This window comes from Girardinichthys multiradiatus, chromosome 10 (genome assembly GCF_021462225.1).
Source record: "Girardinichthys multiradiatus isolate DD_20200921_A chromosome 10, DD_fGirMul_XY1, whole genome shotgun sequence".
Taxonomy (NCBI): Eukaryota; Metazoa; Chordata; class Actinopteri; order Cyprinodontiformes; family Goodeidae; genus Girardinichthys; species Girardinichthys multiradiatus.
In genome coordinates, this window is record NC_061803.1 from 4,259,699 (window position 1) to 4,282,349 (window position 22,651).

Below are 22,651 nucleotides of genomic sequence, written 5' to 3' on the forward strand. Positions count from 1 at the left end.
AGTTTCATTATTTCCACCTCTTTATGTTTATCTTTTGTGTATAGTAATAATGCATATTCAATTTTATTTGTGTTTGGTTTCAGAAATGTATATATCAGCAAAAATTGCCAAACGTATTTACATTTATAATTATTTTATGCATATAAATGTGTCTCTTTATTTGTTGCATGTAAAACTGGTGATTAATGCATTTTTTTTTACTACATCTGTTGATATTTAGTTTAGATATTTATTGACTTAGTTTTGTTTTTATTGATGCACTCTTGTTGGTCATTTTAAATATATGATAGATAGATAGATAGATAGATAGATAGATAGATAGATAGATAGATAGATAGATAGATAGTCTTGTTTTGTTTTTTTAGGGGGGGGGGGGGTTTACATTTTTTTCTTATACTTTATCTCTATATTTGCAGTTTATTAATTCTTCATCGACTTGGGGTGATTACATTGCAGGTCAACTGCTCCATCACAAAACACAAGCTATCGATAGCATTTAGTTTGCAAATGTGTATCAAGATCCGGATCAAAATTTGCAAATGAAATCCTCCAGCTCAATAAATCTGGTTATCAGGAGGTTTTCTCCGTTTGTACTCGAATGCGTCTCAGCAAACTGCAGCGTGCAGGGCGAGCTGCTCGGTATTTGGTGTTGATTCATAGTTATCCCTTCAAAGAATGAAAATGTGGAAGAGACCGAGCAGGGCTTGTTGGCAGACTGGTAGCCGGTGAATGGAGGTCACAGCAGACACCGAGTGAGACATAGAGGAGGAGAGGGAGGACGGACAGCGGCTATCCGCCTTCAAAAATGGCGTCTCCGGAGGAAAATGAGTAAAAAATATTTAAACGCGGCCTATTTCTTTACACTTCCTCGTTCGGCTTTTACGTATTTTTTTTTTTTCGTTTTCTCGCGTCATAGTTTGAGGTGTGAACGACCGCCGTTACTGGTTTCACTCGGATGGCCTTCGGAGAAAAGACGGGAGCGCGTATTTGGGGGAAATAAAAGCAGCCCTGTTTTATTTTGATGCGTCGTTGCTGACAGCTAGCATCTGCTGCTAGCCCCACACAGCTCCACTCCGGAGGGGGGGTGGTAACCATTTGCATGCAAAGAGAGAGCAGGAGGAGAGAAAAAAAAAAAAAGAGAGATTTTCAAATTGGGGATTTTCTTTTTTGCTCGTCCATGGGGAATGATTGCTACCAACGTGGCCTCGTCGATTGCTATCTTTTCTAGAGCTAGCATCAGCGTAGCCAAAACTAGCCTGAAGAAAGGGGAGGAGAGACGGTGGAAAAAAAGGACGCGTTCAAGTCAAATGTTTAAAAGCAATTCCCCCATCAGCGAGCAAATCCGCGGCATCTTCATCATGACCGTGACTGGTTTCAGACCGAGGAAATGATAAAGGCACAGGAAAAGGTGAAAGACTGGCTTTTTTTGGAGGTGGTTGGATTGTAACCCCGTAAACCCCCCTCTTTTTTCATCCAGCTTTCTCCTCCTCCCCACCATTTCTCTTTCAATATGCTGTTTTCCACTCCTGAGGACTTGCTTATGAAACCGGGGAAAATAGCTTGAAAGGGAGAACGTGGAAAGACTGGATTTTTCGTGCCCTGCTACGTTCTCGTCGCTTTCATCCCGATCGCACGCACTGTACCGCTCCTAAATGGATAGAAATTACCCGGGAACAGGATTTGGTGATTTGGGCGCAGGAGCAGGATGGAGTTACGACAGAACGGCAAAAAGGTAATGCATCGGGATCCAGACAATGTGCTTGCATCAAATCCGTGCTACTTTGTGCAGGGCACGGGGTGACCTCCCGTGTAAACAAATTGGAGCCAGGAGCCTCATTTATAGCGCCGTGGGTAGTGCATTGTCATCCAAACAGTTTGCATAGTAATATTATTATAAACAGGAATGGATAAACGTGTGTCGTGGGGGTGGGCGGGGTGGAGGAAAGAAAAGGTTTGAGGGGGGGGGGTAAGGGGGTGAATTGAATGTGATTGACAGACATGGGGCTTTAGGTAGGACCTGGCGGGATGGATGGAGGTGGGGGATGTCTGAGTGTCCATTGGAATTATTGTTCCCTGTGTTGCAGGCCTGAACACAGATAAATTCATAGGGATTGATGGGGGGAAAACTGTGAGGAGTGCAGACGCAGCAAACCGCCTCACAGTAATCAACAAGATAAACTGATGCATATTAATTAAAGACGTATTATACTGTCACGCATTGTAAAAAAAAAAAAAAAACAACCAGTTAGAAATAACGTAAGCATCACTGCTTACATTTCAATTAGGACGCATTTGTGATTTAGATGATTTGTGATGGTTTTCCTTGGTCTGGTGCTCATTTGCATAATACAGCTCTGCCAAAAATCCCCCCATGCATCGAAGGTGCAATCTGCAGTTTAACTCGAATACAACCAGAGCTCAGGCGAATGCATCACATTTGATGAGAAAGGCTGCGAAGAATGCGTGAGGGAGCTCAGTATTTTAGCTTTGGGTTAGCCTGCGAGCTAGCGCTAGTGTTGCAGAGAAGCATAGCTGAGGCCTGTCCACGCAAACATCACCTCTCTCTCCCCCCCCCACCCCACCACCCCCTTCTACTTGAAACGTTTATAGCAACATTTATTTGCCTGTTAAACAAAAAAAACAAAAAAAAAAAAGCAAGGTGCACCTTTTTTAAGAAATCCTATTTTGGTAAACAGATATGCACGGTTTTGTTTTGAATGCAGCTTAGCTTGAATTTGCGTCGGCATGCACCATTCAGATACATCGCCCCAGTAATTAGCGGTTACAGACATGCTAAAGGTTTGTCTGCGGATCAAACTGCCGAAGGTACATTTTTTTTATTCAGCTGCATGTTGCTCTGTGGTGTCATATGCTTTATTTATACGCAACGCAGGCCTTGCACAGTTTGGGCCTAGTCTCTGCATTTCTCCCAAGTGTTGCTACCAAGCAGCACCGATGCTAGCCTGCATCTTAGCAGGCAGCCACGCATTTCATCTGCCTTCTTCTTAGGCCAAATTATCCAGCTGCAAAAAACGAGATGAAGGAAGTTCGTCAAATAATGTAGTGAAATTGCCTTGTGATTGCGTATTATTGATTGCAAATAAGCCATTATTTTATAATTAAGTGTGCCTCACAGTGTTGGCTTGACAGATTTATGACTACTTTAATAGGCATTAATAAAACGAGTATGGTTGTAATTGTGTGATTCCTTAAAAAAAAAAAATAATAAATTGACTTCATTAACAGTTTTTGGTTTTCTTTTTTTAAATAAAAGTTCATTGTAATTTGGAACCAAATCTAATTAGTTTTAAATCAACCATAAAATCTAGATTGTTAGAGAGAAGTTCACTCTTGTGATTTTGTGAAAAATGAACCTCCACCTGGTCAATTTCAGGGGTCATATTTTAGGAGCCGATTAGATTTATGTTAATGTACTGAAGGTTGATTGACACTTCCCCTCCTTCCCTATATCCTCTTCCTTTCCAGTCTGGTATATGGGAGTTCCAGATCATCCCACCCTGACTCTGAGCTCCTTCATAGACAAGCCTACTCCACCCCACACCCTCTGCAGGGCTATGCCACCAATCACCACCCAGGGAGCTCTGGCCAAGGCGGGGCTTGGGGAGCAGCTGGACGGAGTTTGGGTAAGATAAATGTCATACCTTGCATGTCACCGCCATGAGAGGCCCTGGAAGTGAATTATTTTGTCAGCCTGTGCAGGGTAGGGTAGGTTATTGTCACTGAAAAATGATGTTTCAATGAAGTTTAAAACCTGCATTCATTGGTATGCAGCTTTGTAAGTAATCTGCAACCAATGATCAATATATTTAAAGGTAGATTTATAAGCTCTGAGATTATTTTGTTACAACAGATTATCCAAATTAAGTTGCAGTGCTGGTCAGAAGTTTACATACATGCATCACTGCCATAAATATATTAATAATTTAGTTGTTTTTTTTTGACGAGGTGAACTGATCATACAGCAAATAATTTTAATAAATTTTAAAAACAAGAATTAAATAAGCACGTTTAAATTTAATTTAAACGTTTTCTTTAATCCACACAGGCATAAAATTATACATACTCTGAAATATACATACACACATTTTGTATTTATTTGAGGATGTATTTTTGATGTGTTTGGGATCGATGTCCTGCTGGGACTCCCAGTTGTGTCCAGGTTTCAGCAGTCTGAGCCAAACAGCTTCGATGAAAAGAAATTGATCAGGGTGTTCATGAACAACTGAAAAATCAGCCGGTTTTAAGTCTGTTGTGAATGGCATGGTGGGGGGAGCATCATGCTGAGGGTCTGTTTTGGCGTTAGTTGTACTGGATGGAATAAGGATGGGGAACTACCTCCAAATTCCTTCCCTCCATCTCCAAAACTAAATGGTTGACACTTGGACACATTGGGTTGTTCCGACAGGGCAACCACCCAAACACACATTAGGAACATATAAAGCAAGCTGATATTTAGTCCCTGAAACGGCCCCCCACCCAGACCCTGATGAAAATTTATGGACTGTGCAAAAAAGTCAGGACGGTGGCAGGAAACCGCCCTCTTTAAATGAGCGCTACCATATAATATCCAGCCAGAATTATGTCAAAAGCTTGGTAATAGCTACATAAAGCATGTGGTTTTATAGCAACTTCTAAGGGACGTTTTACCAGGTATCAATGTATGTATTTGAGCCTATATGTATAATTTTGACTTAGTTAAAAGTACCTACATTCAAACTTGTTCACGTTGTTTTTAAAATGTATCCACCCTGTGAAAAATAAGGATTTAAACACAAAATTAAAATGCCATATATGTTTACGATAAGTAAATATAAGTAAACTCCTAACTGAAATTGTACATTTTAAGAAAATTTGCCATCTCTGTCCTCTCTAGCTCAACATTTCTGTATTCCGTAGTTCTCTCTTTTTTATTGTATTTTTTTATTTATTTAAATATTCAATCAAATGTTGAAATTATTGATTTGTTTTTCCATCTTTAAGGTCTTTCTGGCCTTTTCGACACTGGCCTACACCACGCCAGCCCCTCTGCTCCTGACGCCTCGGTCATGAACCTGATCTCAGCTCTGGAGTCCCGAGGTCCCCAGCCTCCACCCTCCGCCTCCTCCCTCCTCTCTCAGTTCCGCACGCCATCCTGGCAGACAGGTGGGGCCATGTTAAATCTTCCTTGACGTGTTGACACTCGAGCAGATCCAATGTCAACATGACATTAAAAAAAACAACCCTCCAGTGTTTCTCTACATTAATATTCTGACAGTTTGTGTGTGGGGCCTTCTTTAAAATATTTAAGGATTTGACTGTACTTGAAGCCTCTTTTTGAATTTTATTTTTGTTATTTGAATAATGAATTGTCCGATGCGGAGTAATTTTGCAATGTCTTCCTCTTTCTAACAGCGATGCACACGCCTGCACCCCCTGAACTGTTCATCTCTGGAGCCCTTCCTGGCTCTGGATCCTTCCCTTCCTCTTCAGCTCTATCAGCTTACCAACATCCAGCATCCTTCTCCAGTCGCTCTTTCCCTGCAGCTTCCCTTTCCCTACAGGACACACCCACATTTAGCCCCACATCCAATGGTCTTCTCTCCCCCCACGACCCCCTTATTCACATCAAAGCGCCATCCCAGTCCAGCCTGGGTTTTGATAGACTCCTGTCCTCACAGGGTGCTGCAGCCGCTGCCTACAGGGGCAGCCAGGACCCCACGGGTGCATCATCAGCTCAGGCGTCTTCTGCCAGGCATCTGCAGTCACACCAGTTCAATCTACTATCGTCTCAGCTTCAAGATCAATCCTCCCAGTTGTATAACCCGTCAGTGTTCTCCTCAGCCCAGCCCCAGCCTCAGTCCCAGTCGCAGTCCAACTCGGCTCAGGAGAGGGCCATGCCCCGACAGGACAGCGTCATCAAGCACTACCAACGGCCCACGCCTGCTCAGTCACAGCTCTCGTCCTCAGCTGCTCACTCTCTCCAGCACTATCTCAGCTGCGGAGGAGCAGGTTACCAGCAGATCGCCACCCATCACAGGCACGCTGGCCTTCCTTGCAGTCCGCTAGGGGACCAGAGCCCCTCGTCTGACCATAAGCCTTCCTCTCGCACTGAACAGTATCGACCTATCATTCAGCCTCCCTACTCTTCATCTTCCTCTTCATCTTCTTCCTCAGCCGGAAAGGGTACAAAAAGTAGTTCCAGTAGTGGCTATTCTTCAGGCAGTTCTGCATCGTCATCGAGAACTCCACATACGCCCCCCTCAGCTTCCTCGACCTCCTCTTCTTCGTCCTCTTCTTCTGCAGCATCAGGGGCTCATCCTTCAAACTCGATTCCCACCTCCAGCTCCAGCGCTGCTCCGTCTCGACAGCAGCCACCCCCTCAACCAGCTCCGCCTCCTCCTACCCCTCAGCAGCAGCCTCCCTCCACCTCCACTTCAGCTCCCCAATCTCTCCCCAAGTCCTGCCTGTCAGGCTACGGGTCTCCTGTGCCCCCAGTGAAGACCCCCACCTCTGCTCTTACTGGTCAGACTCCCCCTCAACAACAGACTCAGTCGTATTCTCCTAATCAGCCCCCTACATCTCACCTGGCACAGTCCTATGGAGGCTTCAACTCACCACAGGCCCAAGACTTGAGCTCTGGTACAGGTGGAAAAGGTTACGGAAGTTTAGGTGGGCGGAGCCATTCGTATTCCACTGATCTATATGGAGCTGATTCTGCTTATGGATCACTACCCTCCTCTCTAGGTGGAGCGGGCAGCCCATCACTTGGTTATGGAGCTCCAGGTCACTCACCTGCCCTTTTAAGGTCAAGTGGTTCATCAGGTAGTGGAGCATCTGGAGGAGGAAGCAGCAGCGGCGCAGGGAGCGGGAATTCAGGATCAGGAGGAGCGACGGGAAATGGCATGACCAGCGAGAGAGGTGGAGGAGGCAGCGGGGGAGGTTCATATCATATTCCAGACTCCAGCCCCTCTCCATCAGGCAACTCGGGCATCATCCGGCCAGGGTTGCACTCCCCAGTGCCCCCCTGTCCCACTCAGTCTCCAGGTGGTGCTGGCTCAAACAAATACATTCCCTCAGTTCTCTCACCTACTTTTCTGGCATCCCCCCAGGCGTACCCTGACACCAGAGGTCCTACCTCCCAACCTCAGTCGTATCATTCCAACTCCTCCAAAGCAAAACCGGATGCGTCCATGATGGGCGTGGGCTCCCAGAGATCCCAAGAGGAAGTGGATGACGACGATGAGTTTTTGATTCAGCATCTGCTTCAAGCCCAACCAAGCCCTGCTCCTCAGGCTGCTCATCACCATGCTCCACAACAGCCCCAGCAGACATCCCAGCAAACACAACCTCAACCGCAGCCGGTACCCCCAACTAGTGATTCAGGCAAAGGGATGAGTTATGACATGGGCAAGACCCCCGAGGAGAGGTACCACCCTCAAAGTGTTATACGTACACACAGTGCAACATCCACTGCCGGGGTGGGAAATACAGGTTCTGGAGGGTCCATTTCTGGGCTGGACAACCAACTAGAGATGTCACTTAAAAAGCAGCAGCATCAACACCATCATCAGCCACAACAGCAGCAACAAAGAAGCGACAGATCTGTTGGTAGCAGCAGAAATGGCAATGGAAGAGGCAGTGCCGAGCAAGTGCACTCGCACCTTCATCATCACGACAGCCTCGGTTCTGTTGTTCATTACGGCCGGGGCGACCCATACGCCCAGCACACCCTCGCTGCCCAACACTCCTCACACAGTCAACACGTGTCCTCACATTCTCAGATGCCACCGCACCAAATGGAGCTCCAGAAGAAGCCTCAGGAGCGTGCGGAAATCCCCTATCCTCGGAAAACGCCGGAGCTGCAGCAACAGCACCCTCAGTCCCAAACTGCCGTGTCCCTTATGGACTCCCCCACAGATCAGTCCCGTCAGCCGCCACACCTGCTCCAGTCGGTGCTGTCCCACACAACCCGCAACAAGCTTGAGCCTCATCAGTCGCACCACAAGATGGACTCCCATCGCCAACACCAACAGCACCACAAAATGGATCCCCTAACGCCTCATCAGCAACATTCGAAAATGGATTCCCACCCTCAGCATCCGCAGCACCACAAAATAGATTCTCATTCGCAGCACCAACAGCACCATAAAATGGACTCCCATAGCCAACAGCAGCAGCACTCCATTAGCCAGCAACAAGCTGTAATGGAAGGCGCTGCTGGGAGACTCGGCTCCAGTAAGCATTCGGCTCAGTCCCAGTCTCAAACCACCCAGCTCCAGCTTCAGCTGCAGTCCCAAGCTTTGGAAGTGGCGGCCGCCCACTACAACCATGGCCCACATCAGCATGACCAGAACCAGGTCAAACAAAGCTCAGTGGTTTCCTCCCTGGACATGCTGGAACGTTCCCTCTCTCAGACCTCCAGCACAGATGTCGGTGTAACAGAAGACAGACGTGGCGGACCGGGCAGCGCTGGGAGGAGCGGCGGCGGTAGCAGCGAGCGCCACAGGCAGCAGCAGGAGCCACAGAGGCAGCACCCTCCCCACCATCAGTCACAACAACCTCATCACTCTGCCCCTGAGCTCCACTCCTTTCTTACAGAGCCTGACATTGGCTTATCAACGCCATCTCACATGCACCATCTCTCACAGCATCACGCGCAGCAGCAGCAACAGCAGCACCCAACCTCTCAACACCAACAGACTCACCCCCACCTCCCCCACACCCAGCCTCATCCTCAGCAGCAGCCCCCTCACCCTCACCACATTCCCCCATCCTCTGCCCCACCCCACCCCCAGTCTCAGCCCGACCCACAGCAACCACTCCCAAGCCAGCTCACCACGCAGCAGAGCCAGTTGGACCAGCAACGCTCAGATCAGCACCAGTTTGATACAGTCAGCCCAGTAGAGAAAGCAGACCAGAATCAGCAAAGCAATCGGTTCGTACCTTTAACCTCTATCTGCTTCCCGGACTCCCTCCTTCAAGACGAGGACCGCTCCTTTTTCCCAGGAATGGAGGACATGTTTTGTGCGGAGGACTACAAGTCGAGCTGTGCTGGTGGTGCAGGTCCAGGGCAGGAGGAGATGAATGAAAGCCATCCTGGGCAAGAAGGTATGGATTCAATGAAAGCTGGACAGAATGCAGGAGGAGCTGCAGGGAGTAGTGGACCTGGCTACGACATGATGGGTCACCATGGTGGGGATCAGGCTTATGAACCTTACTGTCATGGCCTGGAAGAACCCAGCAACAACACCATGACTTTGGATCTAGATTCTCTTAAGACTCACGAGCTTCCCTCCACGGTCAACACTGAACAGTTGGGTCTAATACAGTCCCAGCCTCCGGCTATGGGCATGGGGTCCAATACAGCTGGTCCGAACAACGCTGGAGCTAAACTTTCCTCTGCTCCTGGAGGAACTGGCTCAGGAACAGGTTCTGGAGGCCTCCAGTCTCCAATTTTCTGCTCATCTCGGCCCAAGAAACTCCTCAAATCCAGTTCGTTCCATCTGCTAAAGGAACGCAGGGACCCCAACACACTACCTAAGAAAAGTTATGCCCAAGAATATGAATTTGAAGATGATGAGGATAAAGCTGACCAGCCTGCTGACATCCGGCTGAACAGCCGCAGGCTGCCTGACCTTTTACCAGATTTAGTGTCCAGTTGCAGAAAGGGAGGAGGTGGATCACTGAGCCCTTTAATGGGCGACATAGATTTTTACCACTCCTCTGGCTACTCTTCTATGGGTTCACACTCTATCCTTCCTCCAGACGGGCCCAAGAAGAGGGGCCGAAAGCCTACTAGGCCAAAAAGAGAGGGCCCCCCGAGGCCTAGAGGCAGGCCACGTATCCGCCCCATGCCGGAGCCCTACACCCCACGGGGCATGATGGGGGAGATGGGTGGATCAACAGTTGGAGGGGGATTCAGCGTGGAGGGACGCGGTAGAGGTAGAGGGCGCGGAAGCCGAGGAAGAGGAGGAAGGAGAGAGGATATGTACATGGAGATGAGCGGAAAGGAGCAGGATCAGATGCACTCGCATCACCTGCAGCAGCAATCACAGCAGCTCCATCACCCGCCCCAACAGCAGCAGCAGGAGCCCATCCCACCTCTCAAGGTCAGTGGTCCTTATTCAAAGAAAAGCAAAAAAAAAACAGGTCTGATTGTGATCACTGTAAAAAAGCAAATACAGTTCCAGTCAAAAATAGATCACTGATTAGAGTTGGTCATGGAAAAATTCATGTCTAATTTCTGGCTGATTGGTTAGTGAGACGTTAACACACACTCATCATCAGCATGGCTGTAGTATGAATAATAATTAATATTGACTTTTTAGGGCGATTAATGATTCAGGATCCAGGACCATTTGTTTTACTGTGTGGGCTGATGATAAAACAGCAATAACTTTAAAAACAAGAATTAAGCGTACAAATTAGAATTTTGGGGGGACTTACTCAAATCCAGAAAGGGTCAAAATTATACATTTAGTCTCACAGTCCGTGTTGATGAGCACGCTTGGGGGAGTTGAGGTAAGACTTTAGAAACCTAAAAACACTGATCCAGTTGAAGCAGGGTGGTGGCAGCATGATGCTGAGGGTGTGTTTCACTGCCAGTGTTATGGGTGCATTGGGGAAAGAGAATGGAGCAATGAAGAAAGACGACTACATCCAAATTCTTGAATTTCACCTCTAATCTGCAGCTAGTTTGTTGAAATTACACTGTAGCAAAAGGAAACAAAGCAACTTACTCTGCTGATGGCGGCAAAAAGTTTGTGGTTTCTCTGAAATGTATCAAAACATTTAGGAAACGTTTAGTGGGAATTGTGTGTGTGTGTGTGTGTGTTCTCATATTTGAGCCTGTTTGGATTAGAGAAAGTCCTCAGTAAATACAAACTTGTTTTCGAATTAATTAAAATAGTTTACTGTATGTAAACCTTTGGCCTAGACTGTGGCAGATACTGAAACTCTGTGGGGCTTTTTGCATTGCGAGACCCCAGAGGAGGTAGCACACGTAGAAGTCCTGCCTGTAAGGTCATCAGCACTTTGTTTTTTAACGGGAATGCATTATTTAATATGAAAATGTGCCTGCAGATCATTGGTCTTTTTCTCTTTCCTGTCACAGATCTCTTCCTGCACCCCCACACTTTTTTTTAATTTTTTATATTACTCACATTTAGATTTATGCCCAGTCGATTAGTTCTCATTTGGAAGTGACTAATTTCAAATTGACATTGAAATCATTATTAGATTTGGGACTTTTCTTATTTTCAGATCAAGTTGCCAGTTGGTACTCTGTCCTCCTGTGACGCCTTGCTGAGGACAGACTCTTTGTCTGGCACCGACCCTGCTTTGTCAGACGGCTCGGTTGGCTCCGCTCCCTCGCTCGGTTTAAGTCCTGGACCCCCCTGCAGCACTGAGAGTACCAGGAGCCAAGACAAGAACAAACAGAAAAGCCAGATGATAAGTGAAGGAGTTGATGAAGAGGGATTGGATGAAAGGGTAAAAGCTAGAGGATAAAATGTCTTGCTATGAGCAAAGAATATTTTAATTACCTTAAAGTAGATCTAAATTGAGGTTGATGGGTTGTGAGGTTCACTCACTTCTACAGCTGAGATGTGTTCTCTCTCATGCTTCTTCCAGGGAGATGAGAAGGATTCGGAGTCTAAAGCTGGCTTTGTGGCTTCGTTCCTGGACTTCCTAAAGACGGGGAAGAGGCCTCCGGGGTTGGACATTTCACCTGGAATGGAACATGACAACGGCGAAACTTTACCCTGTAAAGCAGGGGGTCTGCGCGCCCTGTCTCCTGCGCCACCTCCCCCACCGCCGCCACCTCCGTTTGGGGACAGTGAGGGGAATGGAGGTCTGGCTCTTGGCAACTGCCCCAGCCCTAAGCGCTTAGAAGATGAGCTAAAGAGAAACTTGGAGACTTTGCCATCTTTCTCCTCTGATGAGGAGGATTCGGTTGGAAAGAACCAGGACCTCCAGAAGAGTATCTCCTCAGCCATTTCGGCTCTGTATGACACTCCTCAGCTGACCTCAAACATCCAAGCCCCTCTACCGCCCCCACCTCCTCAGACCCAGACTCAGCCTATTCAGGCTCCCCTTACCCCCACAATGCAGCCTCCTGCGCTGAGTCCACAGCCAAGTGTGCAAACCACACGCTCCCAGCCTGAGTCTGATGAACCGGATGTCCTCCCTCCAGAAGACGGGGACATGGAGGAGGGCAAAGAGGAGGAAAACAAAGATGAAAGGAGTACAGGAGGGGAAGAAGAGAGGGATCTAACAGAGGAGAGGGAACTCCAGCTAGAAACTCCGGGTGTTCCTAAACTTGATGGTGAGTTTTGCAGTTTCCTAATTTTCTTAAAACATGTTTCATTGAGATTAAAATCCTTTTTTTAACACATACTTGGACAAGAAGGCAACTCCTATTCCAAACCATGTGCTTGCTGTCAGAAGGGCTCTGAGGAGTATTTTCTGCTGTCTTGTAGCCTGTATTTCTAAAAGTAGCTGTTTAGTTTCGTCTATGGTACGGTCTAAGGAGACTCTAGATTGGATGGATGCCTTCGCTCAGGTTTGGTTTTGAGATGACCATAGAAATCAGCTGGTGATTGGAATCAACTGATTTTTCTGCTTAATTGGCCCTCATGGTCGGAAACTCAAAAATCCAAGCTTTTTCCGATCAGTGAACGCACCAGATGATAACAGCACTCTTTGGTGTGCAGGTTGTTACTGAGCAAAGAAGACTTAAAGGTAGCCACTTCCTGTGTCTGTGACCTGTTTAAAAAAAGCATGGTGAGGAAGCAGAGAGACGTACGAAGAAAGTGTACTTTCTATGACGCTCACTCAGGCTGCGATAGGGCGAGAGAGAGCAGGACTTTAAACAGATAACAAACAGGCTGGACAGAGTAGAGCAAAGATACTCTGTTTTATCCATTTGAACTTTTAACCTGGGCTTGTTGTGGAAATGTTGGCAGCCTTTTGAAAATGTCTTAATTATGGGTCTATGTTCTTTATAATGCACACACACAGACTGATGTTTTAGTAAAGCTTACCGTGCTAATTGCTCATAGCAGATAATGAAGATGGTGAATAATGCCAACTCTGTTATCATTTTGACTCAAAATATCAGTAAAATCCTGTTTTACAGCAACCCCTCTCACACACGTATCACGATTGTTATAAATAATTAATGACTGCTCACAGCAGGCCTGCTAGAATAAAATAGTCTTAATGCTGTTAATACAGCATGTTGTATTATATTATAGCCCTAAGACAAATAGGAACCTAAAATCAGTATTGGCAGATCAAAGCTTCGGATCAAACATCTGAAATCCACAAGATGGTCAGTCTGTCTGTTTTCCATGCTAGCTTTTCAGATATTCTCATGTTAGGCCCAATTCTTCTCTGTTTGATTTTTTTTATTTTTCAGTGTTTGTTTTTTTTTTTACTTCTTAAACAGGGAATGTTTCTAGGCAATAAAAACTGGGATTTTTCAGGGGGAAGCTTGGAAACTAGGCTGTGCTTGCAGCTGTTTTCTTAGTGAATATATTTTCAAACTGTACAGTAACTGCTGTCACTGTGTCATTTAGTATTCTAGTATATTAGGTTTATTTATCAATTCATAAAGTTTAAAAATGTCAAAATATCATGTTACACCAATAAATACCACGAAATATTGTGAAGAAGTCCATATTGCCCAGGTACTATACACCCCGTGACGGGTACCAATTGAAATGTGGTCGTTACAAAAGTCTGGCTGCAAAATTATGGAGCTGTGAAGGTGAGCACCCAGATAAACGTTTCACAAAATTCAAATGTTTTTTGTCCTTTCAGTGTATGTCAAACCCTAGGATTGTCTGAATATCTGTAGTAAATTTACAGTGAATGTTTGTACCTGAAAAACTGACAGAGAAATAAAAGTTTTTAAGAGGTTTTGAATTTTAAAATGCAAAAAAAACCAGAGTTTGTGTTTCTTATCCTCATGGCGATAAGATAAGATAAGATAAGATGGACTTTATTGAGCTCACAATGTAGAAATGAACTTGTTACAGCAGCTCTTAGTACCTGAGGCACCTTTTCTTATCAGACAACATTAAGACGAAGACCACACAGAAAAAAACATTCTAACAAGTCGTACATCAGGTCAGCCAAGTTATTTCAGGCAACCAAATCGATATGAAAGCCCAAGTCTTCTGAGTCCAGAGGAAGAATGAGTGGCTCAAAGTCACGTTGGCTCTGTCCCTACATTACACAAACTACTTAATGCTTTGTGCAGAGCTGCTGTTGCAACATATATCTACATACAAAACAAAGCACAACTAGCTTGAAGCATCAACCTTTAATTTAACCATTAAGCATACAGTCTAATTATAACAATAAATGAAAGATTTGCGTTCGTAATTCAAAATCCCGACAATGTTGTCGGAGGAAAAAGGGCTGCAGTTCCTGCAGGTGAGGGGTGTTTCACTTCAGGACAAACTGCGATCGCCGCTTGAAATTTAGCTTATTGGATTTATTGACAGGTCACTTCATGTCAGTTGGTATGAGAGTATTTGTGTGTGATGGGTTTTGGTACAGTTCCCTGTTCATATTGAAGGAGGTTGCATTTAGAAATAAGAAAAGAAATCGCCACATTCAACACCTTAAGTGCAACCTTGACTTTTTCTCCGGTCACACCTTGAAGCAGCTCATACTAATCATACCTAAGTAACGAGCAATCAAACAACTGTCAGGAGGAACAGCTATATCTAAGCACCCTCTTAGTGGGAATGTTCCAGTTCGGCTTTATAAAACTCTCCAACCATTAGCAGAAGTGAAGAAGCCCCCCAGATGAGAGGTGGAAGATCTTCCAGTAACAGCACAGTAGGTGCAGCTGCTCTACTTGAAGGACGTGACACCAACTCTTTCAAACATGAGTTCAGTTTATCTGTGTGTTAATTTCATTTTCATCAATTTAATCTCCTTCTCCTTGTTCCTTCTAGCTCATCTTCCTGAGATTCCACCAGAGCCCGCAACTCCTGAGCAACCGTCTGTCCCTCCATCTCCTGCTTCATCCTCTTCTCCTTCTCACTCCCCCCTCCCTCCCCTCTCTCTCCCCTCACCACAACCTCCACAAGATGAACAACTGGAGGATTCCCAGCAACTGAGCCCTGCTGCTCCCAGAACCCCATCTCCACCTCCCCCTCCTGAACCAGCCACCATCCCTCAGGCTACCACACCACCTCCAGCTTCTCCGCCTCCTCCATCCTCAGCTCAAAAGGAGTCTCCCATGCCGTCCCCAGAGTCTCCTGCCTCTCCTGAAGAGCCTCCAGCTCCTAAGATCACCTCTCTGCACCTTGCTCAGAAGCAGGAAGATGCTGCCATTGTTGGAGAAAGTGAGGATGATGAGAGCGAGAGCGGAGGGGAAGGCATCTTCAGAGAAAGGGACGAGTTTGTGGTGCGGGTGGAGGACATTCGGACTCTCAAGGTATTTTCATGTTTTGTCTGACCGGTTAGGTATGCCTTTGATTGTATAAACGTCTCTGTTTCTCTGAATGACTAACTGTCTTGTGTTCGCGTGCAGCTGGCTCTGCAGACAGGCCGCGAGCCTCCACCCATCTGGAGGGTGCAGAAAGCTCTGCTGCAGAAGTTCAGCCCTGAGATCAAAGATGGGCAGAGGCAGTTCTGTGCAACAAGCAACGTGAGTTCACCCACAGGCTTTTACCAGTCTAACCACACCTGTTAACCATCCTGTTGGCTTAGATGCTGTTTAAACTTTCTGCTCTTACATGATTAAAAAAAATTATCTTACAGTGTTTGGTGTTTTTTTTTTATTGCTTTTACAAACCTCTGGAAACATATTTATGTTTTAGTATCTTGGCTACTTTGGAGATGCTAAAAGGCGGTACCAGCGGATTTATGTGAAATTTCTGGAAAACGTCAACAAAAAGGACTATGTGAGGGTTTGCTCTCGGAGACCTTGGCGCCGAGCTGCTCCTGGGCTCAGGTAACTTTCCCAAACCTTTACGTTCCTGGACCTACTGTTCTGATTATTTACTAAAGAAATGGACTGTTCAGTGTTGAATCATCAGTTTTCCAGTATTGTCAGTTAAATGTGATTAAAAGAATTTGGGATATTTTGCTGTGTTTATTTGTTCGGTTAAAATGAGGTATGGACCAGTATGATTATCATGGGTAAAAATGCAACTTATGCTATTTAGAAAAGGCATTTTAAACCAAACTATATAACATGATCTAATAGTTTTAATACGTTACATAAAATACAAAAATGTCAGGACCTAGTACAGAACCTGGTGGTACACCACAGGCAGCGTTGTTAATCTGAACACACTGATTTAAACTGAGGTTACCGTTTATCCCTCTAATACTTTGACTTGCCAGCTTTTCAGCTTTTTCATCAGCTGTGTGTAAGCTAAAGTGTCAGTAAACAGTCCCACAGCATTTTTGCTATATCATTATTTATTGCATTTGCTATATTGTCTAATAGGCGACAGTCCCTTCCTAGAATGGCGTCCCCACCTGCCACCCAGGGACCACTGCCACCACCTCCACCGAGGGTAACAGAGAAAGAAGAACGAGTGACTCCACCTTTTCCTCGAGAACAAAAAGAGAAAACGGCAATGACTACAGAACATCAAGAGAAGAAGGAGGTTGCAGCCGCTGTGCCCAAAGCCAAGGAGAAGGAGTCTGAGAAGGAAAGGGAGAGGGTGAAGCGGGTACAGATGCAGCAAGAAAAGGCGGAGAAGCGATTACAAATGCAGCAGGAAAAGGCGGAGAAGCGGCTACAGATGCAGCAGGAAAAGGCGGAGAAGCGAGCACAAACGCAGCAGGAAAAGGCGGAGAAGCGGGTACAGCAGCAGCAAGAGAAGGTGGAGAAGCGGACACAGCTTCAACAGGAAAAGGTGGAGAAGCGGACACAGCCTCAACAGGAAAAGGTGGAGAAGCGGACACAGCCTCAACAGGAGAAGGCGGAGAAGCGGACACATTCTCAACAGGAAAAGGTGGAGAAGCGGACACAGCCTCAACAGGAGAAGGCGGAGAAGCGGATACATCCACACCAGGAGAAGGCGGAGAGGCGAATACATCCATACCAAGAGAAGGCGGAGAGGCGAATACAGCAGCAGCAGGAGAAGGTGGAAAAACGTGTGGGAGCTGCAGAGCGGGGTAGGGTAAAGGAGGACAAGAAAACGGAGAAGAAGGAGAAGGAAAAGGCTGAGCGACCACCCAAGTCCAAGTCAACCAAGGTGAAAGCTGAACCTCCACCCAAGAAGAGGAAGAAGTGGCTGAACATACCCTCATCGGTACCTTCATCTTCTGACTCCAACTCCTCTGATGAGGCGGCTAGTGAGAATGAAAGTGAGATAACTGTTTGACTAATAGCCCCGCCATTTTACTTGGTCTATTATTTCCATTTTACAGCTTGAAACTGTTAATTCCCCTCCCTCACCCCCAGTGCCAGTTAAGGGTGGAGTAAACAACCGCGCCATGAGGGAGATGTTCAGGAGCTACGTGGAGATGCTAGTGAGCACGGCCCTGGACCCAGACATGATCCAAGCTCTGGAAGACACAGATGGTGAGAACTCCTTCCTATATCTTTCTTACTCCACCCAACCCCACTTTCCTGTCCGTTTACATGTTTTCTTTATTTTAAATCTCTTACCGTCTGATTTATTTAAGGAAGGGTTTTTTTCCTTTAAAATGGGAAGTAAGGTCAGGTTGAATAACCAGCACCGCTGCTAAGGGTCAGCTGCTTTGGCCAGCTGAGCAAACTTACTTCAAAGCAGAAGAGGATTAGTTGACTGTGGAGCTTGCATATTCATAGCAGCCTTTTAATGAGTTCTTGAAGCTTAGATAAACAAGGTTTGACTGGGTGGGCTGGGGAGGAGCCCTGGGAATGTAGATTCATATCTGCAGCCAGAACCAGCTGATTTATGTTTGCCCCTTGATATTAAAATGATTGGCATTTGCATGAATGATGCCTAATAAAAACTTCCCTTAACTTGATTGGCCTATCAGATGAGCTGTACCTGCCCCCGATGAGGAAGATTGACAGCATCCTGAGCGAACAGAAGAGAAGGTTGTTGAGGAAAGTCAGCATGAGTTCTCAACACCAGGTAATCAACCCTCAGTCGCCTAAACCAAACAGCATTTGGGGTTTTTAGTATGTGTAAAGTATAGTCATCAAACGCAGCACACTGTCTATTTAATCTATATGTGTTTCACTACGAACTGATTTACCAGGCTAGAAACCTTTTGGATGATGTTGTAGTTTATTGAGATGCACCTGTAGGTGTCTTGGCAACGTTTTTAAATTGGTGAAAGCGAAAGTGACCTCATGATCCTGGATCAAAGTTAAAAATCAAGAGAGAGAGACACTACATTTTCGAGCTATGTTCATATCAAATATCTCTCTGTATAAACATCCTTGAAACCACGATCTTACAGGCTGTTATGTTGTTTTAAAAACGTCTGAAAGAAGATCAAGCAGTATTTTAATCCAGCCTACATTTCTAAACTTTAACATTTCAGCATGTGTACTTGCAGAGTTAATTATAAGAAAATAAACTTTAATAAAAACTATGGAAAATCAAATAAATCCTTCCAAAATGTTATGTTTCAGTCTTTGTAGCCATTTGTTAGATTTACCTTTTTAACATTTTCTTTTGAAAACAAATAAAACTAATTAAATTAACTCTTGGTAAACAAAAATTCTTTTTCCTGTTTTGTTTGACAGGATGTTATGCACGCTTACCCCCAAATGATCGCAGACTCTCTGGACACAGGAGTGGTGAGGGTGCGGCTAACTGGTGACGCTTACAACCGAAAGACCCTCAACAGAGTCAAGAAATCCCTGCCTAAACCACAGGTAGGGTGATTAAAGGGACAGACCCATAAATAATTTCCTTTTGTTTCATAAAATACATCCAAGGTGTAAAAAGAACAAGAAATGTGGAAGTAAAAAAGAAATACTACTGTGAAGTCCATCTCTTGTTCACGCGAAAGTAATCTTTATCATAGTTCCCAGAAAGGTCTTAAATCATGGGAAAACTATGTCCGGCCTGGCCTGTATGTGGCGCTGTAATGCACCAACAGCAGAAAACGGGGAAGTGGGCTCAAACGGTTGAGTTTGGGTTGGAGCTCTGAAATCTTCATCTTCAACAGATGGAATATGAGGCTGTTTTACTCTGAGAACCGTTTTTAAACTATATCATTCTGGAGCTCCAAAAACACTGTTTTCATGTAGGCTCCCCCACAGACTATAAACACCAGTTTCCAAGCTGTTTGTGATTGAAAATGTGTTGTTAAATGTCTGGAAAGCTGTGAGAAAATCCTTCAGAAGTGTCTCTTGTTGTTTCCTGCTGAGTGAACCTGGATTTATCGACTCATTATCTTAGATGAACACTTTTTTGCTTTTTGCCATTTTGTTTCCCGGCTCTTTAGATGAGCAGATCCAGTTTGTTATCAGCTGTACTCTGCTGGTTCTGGTTGGCACATGGGTCGTCCTGGTTTTAACCCACACAACCAGATCTTTCCAAATCCTTTTGCAGATGAATTTGTTCCAGTCATGTTCATACCAGCAGCTATCAGCACCATAATAAACATGCATGTGACCTGGTTTAAAAGCACCTGCAAGGATCTCTACTGTGCATTAGTCCAGCAATGCTGTAATTAGTATTATTATTATTATTATTTAGCAAAATTAACCATTGCAGTAATTGGTTAGTAACACCTACTGTAAGTTTTCTCTTCATCTTCCAATTAATGATGACTTTAACCTCCAGTGTTGTGTTGGAACCACTAACCCGTGTAACCAGAGCGAGTGTGATACTTATTTATTAATTAACTTGCAAAAATAACCATACATTACTAACTTCAGTATTATTTATTGAGGTTTTCTGTTTAATTGTGAAGTGGAAAGAAAAATATGCTTGGTTTTAAACATGTTTTTGCTACAAACAATTTGTAAAAAAGTGCTCCTCACTTTGATACCCCTAAATAACATCACTACATTAGTAAGAAAGGGCCCAAATTGAACTTCCCTCTGAACTCACCATCCCCTTTGTGAAACATGGTGGTGGCAGCATCATGCTGTGGAGATGGGAGTGCTTGAAGAGTTGAGGGATGGAGCTGATTTTAGGATAATCCTGAAAGGAAAAATGTTAGAGGCACTAAACATACTGCCAGAGCTACAAAAAAGGCTTGGATCAAAAAATATTCATGAGTAGGAATGGTCTAGTCAAAGCCCAGACCTAAAACCAACTAGGAATAGAACCGTTGTTCACAGATGCTCTCCATCCAACCTGCCTAAGTTTGAGCTATTTTTAAAGGAAAAATGTGTAGAAACTTCACAAATATCGGTTGAAGTTAGAATTTTTCTTTGATTTTTACAATAAAACCCACTCGTTTCTTTCCTACAGGACCTTAAACTGTCGTCTGAGACGTACCGGATATACAGTCTCTACCACTCCCTGCATCACTATAAATACCACACCTTCCTGCAGTGCAAGAAAGAGGTCAGTTATACGTTAAAACTCCAATCATTGCACACACTCTTTTATGATTGTTTGCAACTGGAGTTGCTGAAGCCTTTCTGCTCAGAGTTCCCTGTGTTTCTATTCCACTTTCACAGACCAACACCATTGAGCAGGCGGCCGAGGACCCGGGCCAAGAGGAAGTGGTGCAGCAGTGCATGGCCAACCAGAGCTGGTTGGACACCCTCTTTAGCTCCTTCATCGAGCTGCTCACACTCAGCACCAAAGCCTGAGTTTTCCTCATAAGGAGACACACAGAGAGCTAAAGTAAGACAATTAAAAAATGAATAAATAAAATGAGAAATGGGGGGGGGGAAGAGATGACTCCCACTGTACAGCCCCCAGACCCTCTTCAGATCCGAGCAGGAAGTTTTTAAGGCCCTTAAAGAACACAAGAGGGCCTGCTGACCTGACCTCGGACCCTGGCCTGTTTTTATTTTGTCTTGTTGTTGACCAATCACTAAAGAAATATCTTACTTTGTGAGAGTGGGACCCTACTGGATGAAAGAAGGGGTGAGGGGGGCTCCGGGGGGACCGGATTGTTGTTTAAAAAAAAGGGAGAGAAACGAGGAAGGAGAGAAGGAGCCGATAAACCAAGTCAACGGAGGAGTCACTGACGTCTTGTTAACTGTGTCACGAAAGACAATAGCTCAAAGAGAAACTATTACTGCTTAGTTTTTACATAAATTATTTTTTTGAAGAGACTAACATCAGCTGTCGGCTTTTTGAGAAGAGTGGAAGGAGGCGAAAGTGCTTTTTAACCTGCGTGCAGAGCGTGCTGTGAGCAGCGTGATCATGGATAGAAACATGAAAAGTGTTCAGAAACGCTCTCTGTCGTCATGTGCTACGTGAAAGGGCAGCACCAGTCGGCCGTGTGGTAATATATGAACGCATTTTTATTATTTATATGAGGAGGTTTTTAACTTAAAAACTCTCACGCGCGCTGGTTTGCTGCCCCAGACGTTTTAAATAGCTTTTTATTTTCCACAGGATCAGTATACAATCATAACCCACATATCCAAGTCGTCTTCCCCTCTATACAAAAGAACAGGCGTCGAGACAGAAATATTGTATCAAATACAGTGGGTGTAAAATTGAAAAAATAAGAAAAAAAGAACAAGAACGGTAACATTTATTTGAAACTTAACATTGTTGTGCTTCAGTTCAATCATCAGTCATGCAGGTGCAAAGAAAAAGAACTATCCCTTTCCCATGTGGGAAGGAGTATAAATAAGTAATATTTAAAGAGGAAATAGTCATTTCATTTTTATCATTTTGATGTCTGTGCATACTATGACTTATTTTGAAAACAATCCGATTTTCCATAAAAAAGGAAAAAAATGTGTAAATACTGTACAGTTCTTGATGAAACTCTTTGTCCTTCTGTACATTAACTCTCCTGTATTTGAAAAACAAATAAAATCTACAAAGAACAAATGGTTTCGTTTCGCTTACTTTGTGTGTGTGTTTGTTTTTGTTACATGATGAGGCCCATTTCTCAGAATATACTACGTTTTGAGGACCCACTTCTGCTTGTAGGGACCAAAGCCTTGCCCGTATGGGGGGAAAGCTGTTGTCGGGTCAGGGGTTAGGTTTAGGACCAAGTTGTGAATTAGGTTTAGGGTAAAGGTCTGGTTGAGGCCATATTAATGAATGCGAAATGAATGGAAGTCAATACAAAGTCCCCATAAGGATAGAAAAACCCAAGCTTTGTGTGTGTGTGAGACTGTTCAGTTCTGCTGACTCTCAGAAGCGCAAGAACCACTGGTTCTCAGTGATTTATGCAAGCGTTTGTTTGGGATTCAGAGGAATTTCAACATGAAGCTAAATATTTAACAAACTGTGAAGCGAAAATGTGCAAATATTGACCCTATGCTCACTGTTGAGACCAAGTTTCTTCAGAAAATATTCAAAGCCCTTGAACTTTTCCACATTTTGTCATGTTGCCTGTTCAGACTCCATGTAGGTTTATGTGGTAGAACAACACAAAGTAGTGCAGAACTGTGATGTGGCGGGTCACAAGATTTTCTATGTATTATTTAAAAACCTACAAGAATAGAGCGTTTGCATTCTGTCCGCCTTATTCTGATACCCATAAACAAATTCCAGTGCAATTCATTGCCTACAGA

At 44.7% G+C, this 22,651-nt stretch overlaps 1 protein-coding gene across 2 annotated transcripts; it reads left to right on the forward strand.

Moving 5' to 3' along the window:
• The first annotated feature begins 617 nt into the window (after window positions 1-617).
• Window positions 618-21,959, forward strand: LOC124874983 (proline-rich protein 12-like). 2 transcript variants are annotated; one of them, XM_047376707.1, is made up of 15 exons: window positions 618-1,732; window positions 3,487-3,644; window positions 5,002-5,163; window positions 5,413-10,109; window positions 11,263-11,490; window positions 11,632-12,325; window positions 14,973-15,457; window positions 15,554-15,670; window positions 15,843-15,976; window positions 16,478-17,346; window positions 17,444-17,563; window positions 18,007-18,104; window positions 18,725-18,856; window positions 20,409-20,504; window positions 20,621-21,959. In XM_047376707.1, exons 1-15 carry the CDS (start codon window positions 1,653-1,655, stop codon window positions 20,753-20,755), a joined length of 8,205 nt encoding a protein of 2,734 aa, XP_047232663.1. In that variant the 5' UTR covers window positions 618-1,652; the 3' UTR covers window positions 20,756-21,959. The 2 variants fall into 2 exon arrangements, with proteins under 2 accessions (XP_047232663.1, XP_047232664.1); XM_047376708.1 differs by having other exon boundaries at window positions 618-828.
• The last annotated feature ends 692 nt before the right edge of the window (window positions 21,960-22,651 follow it).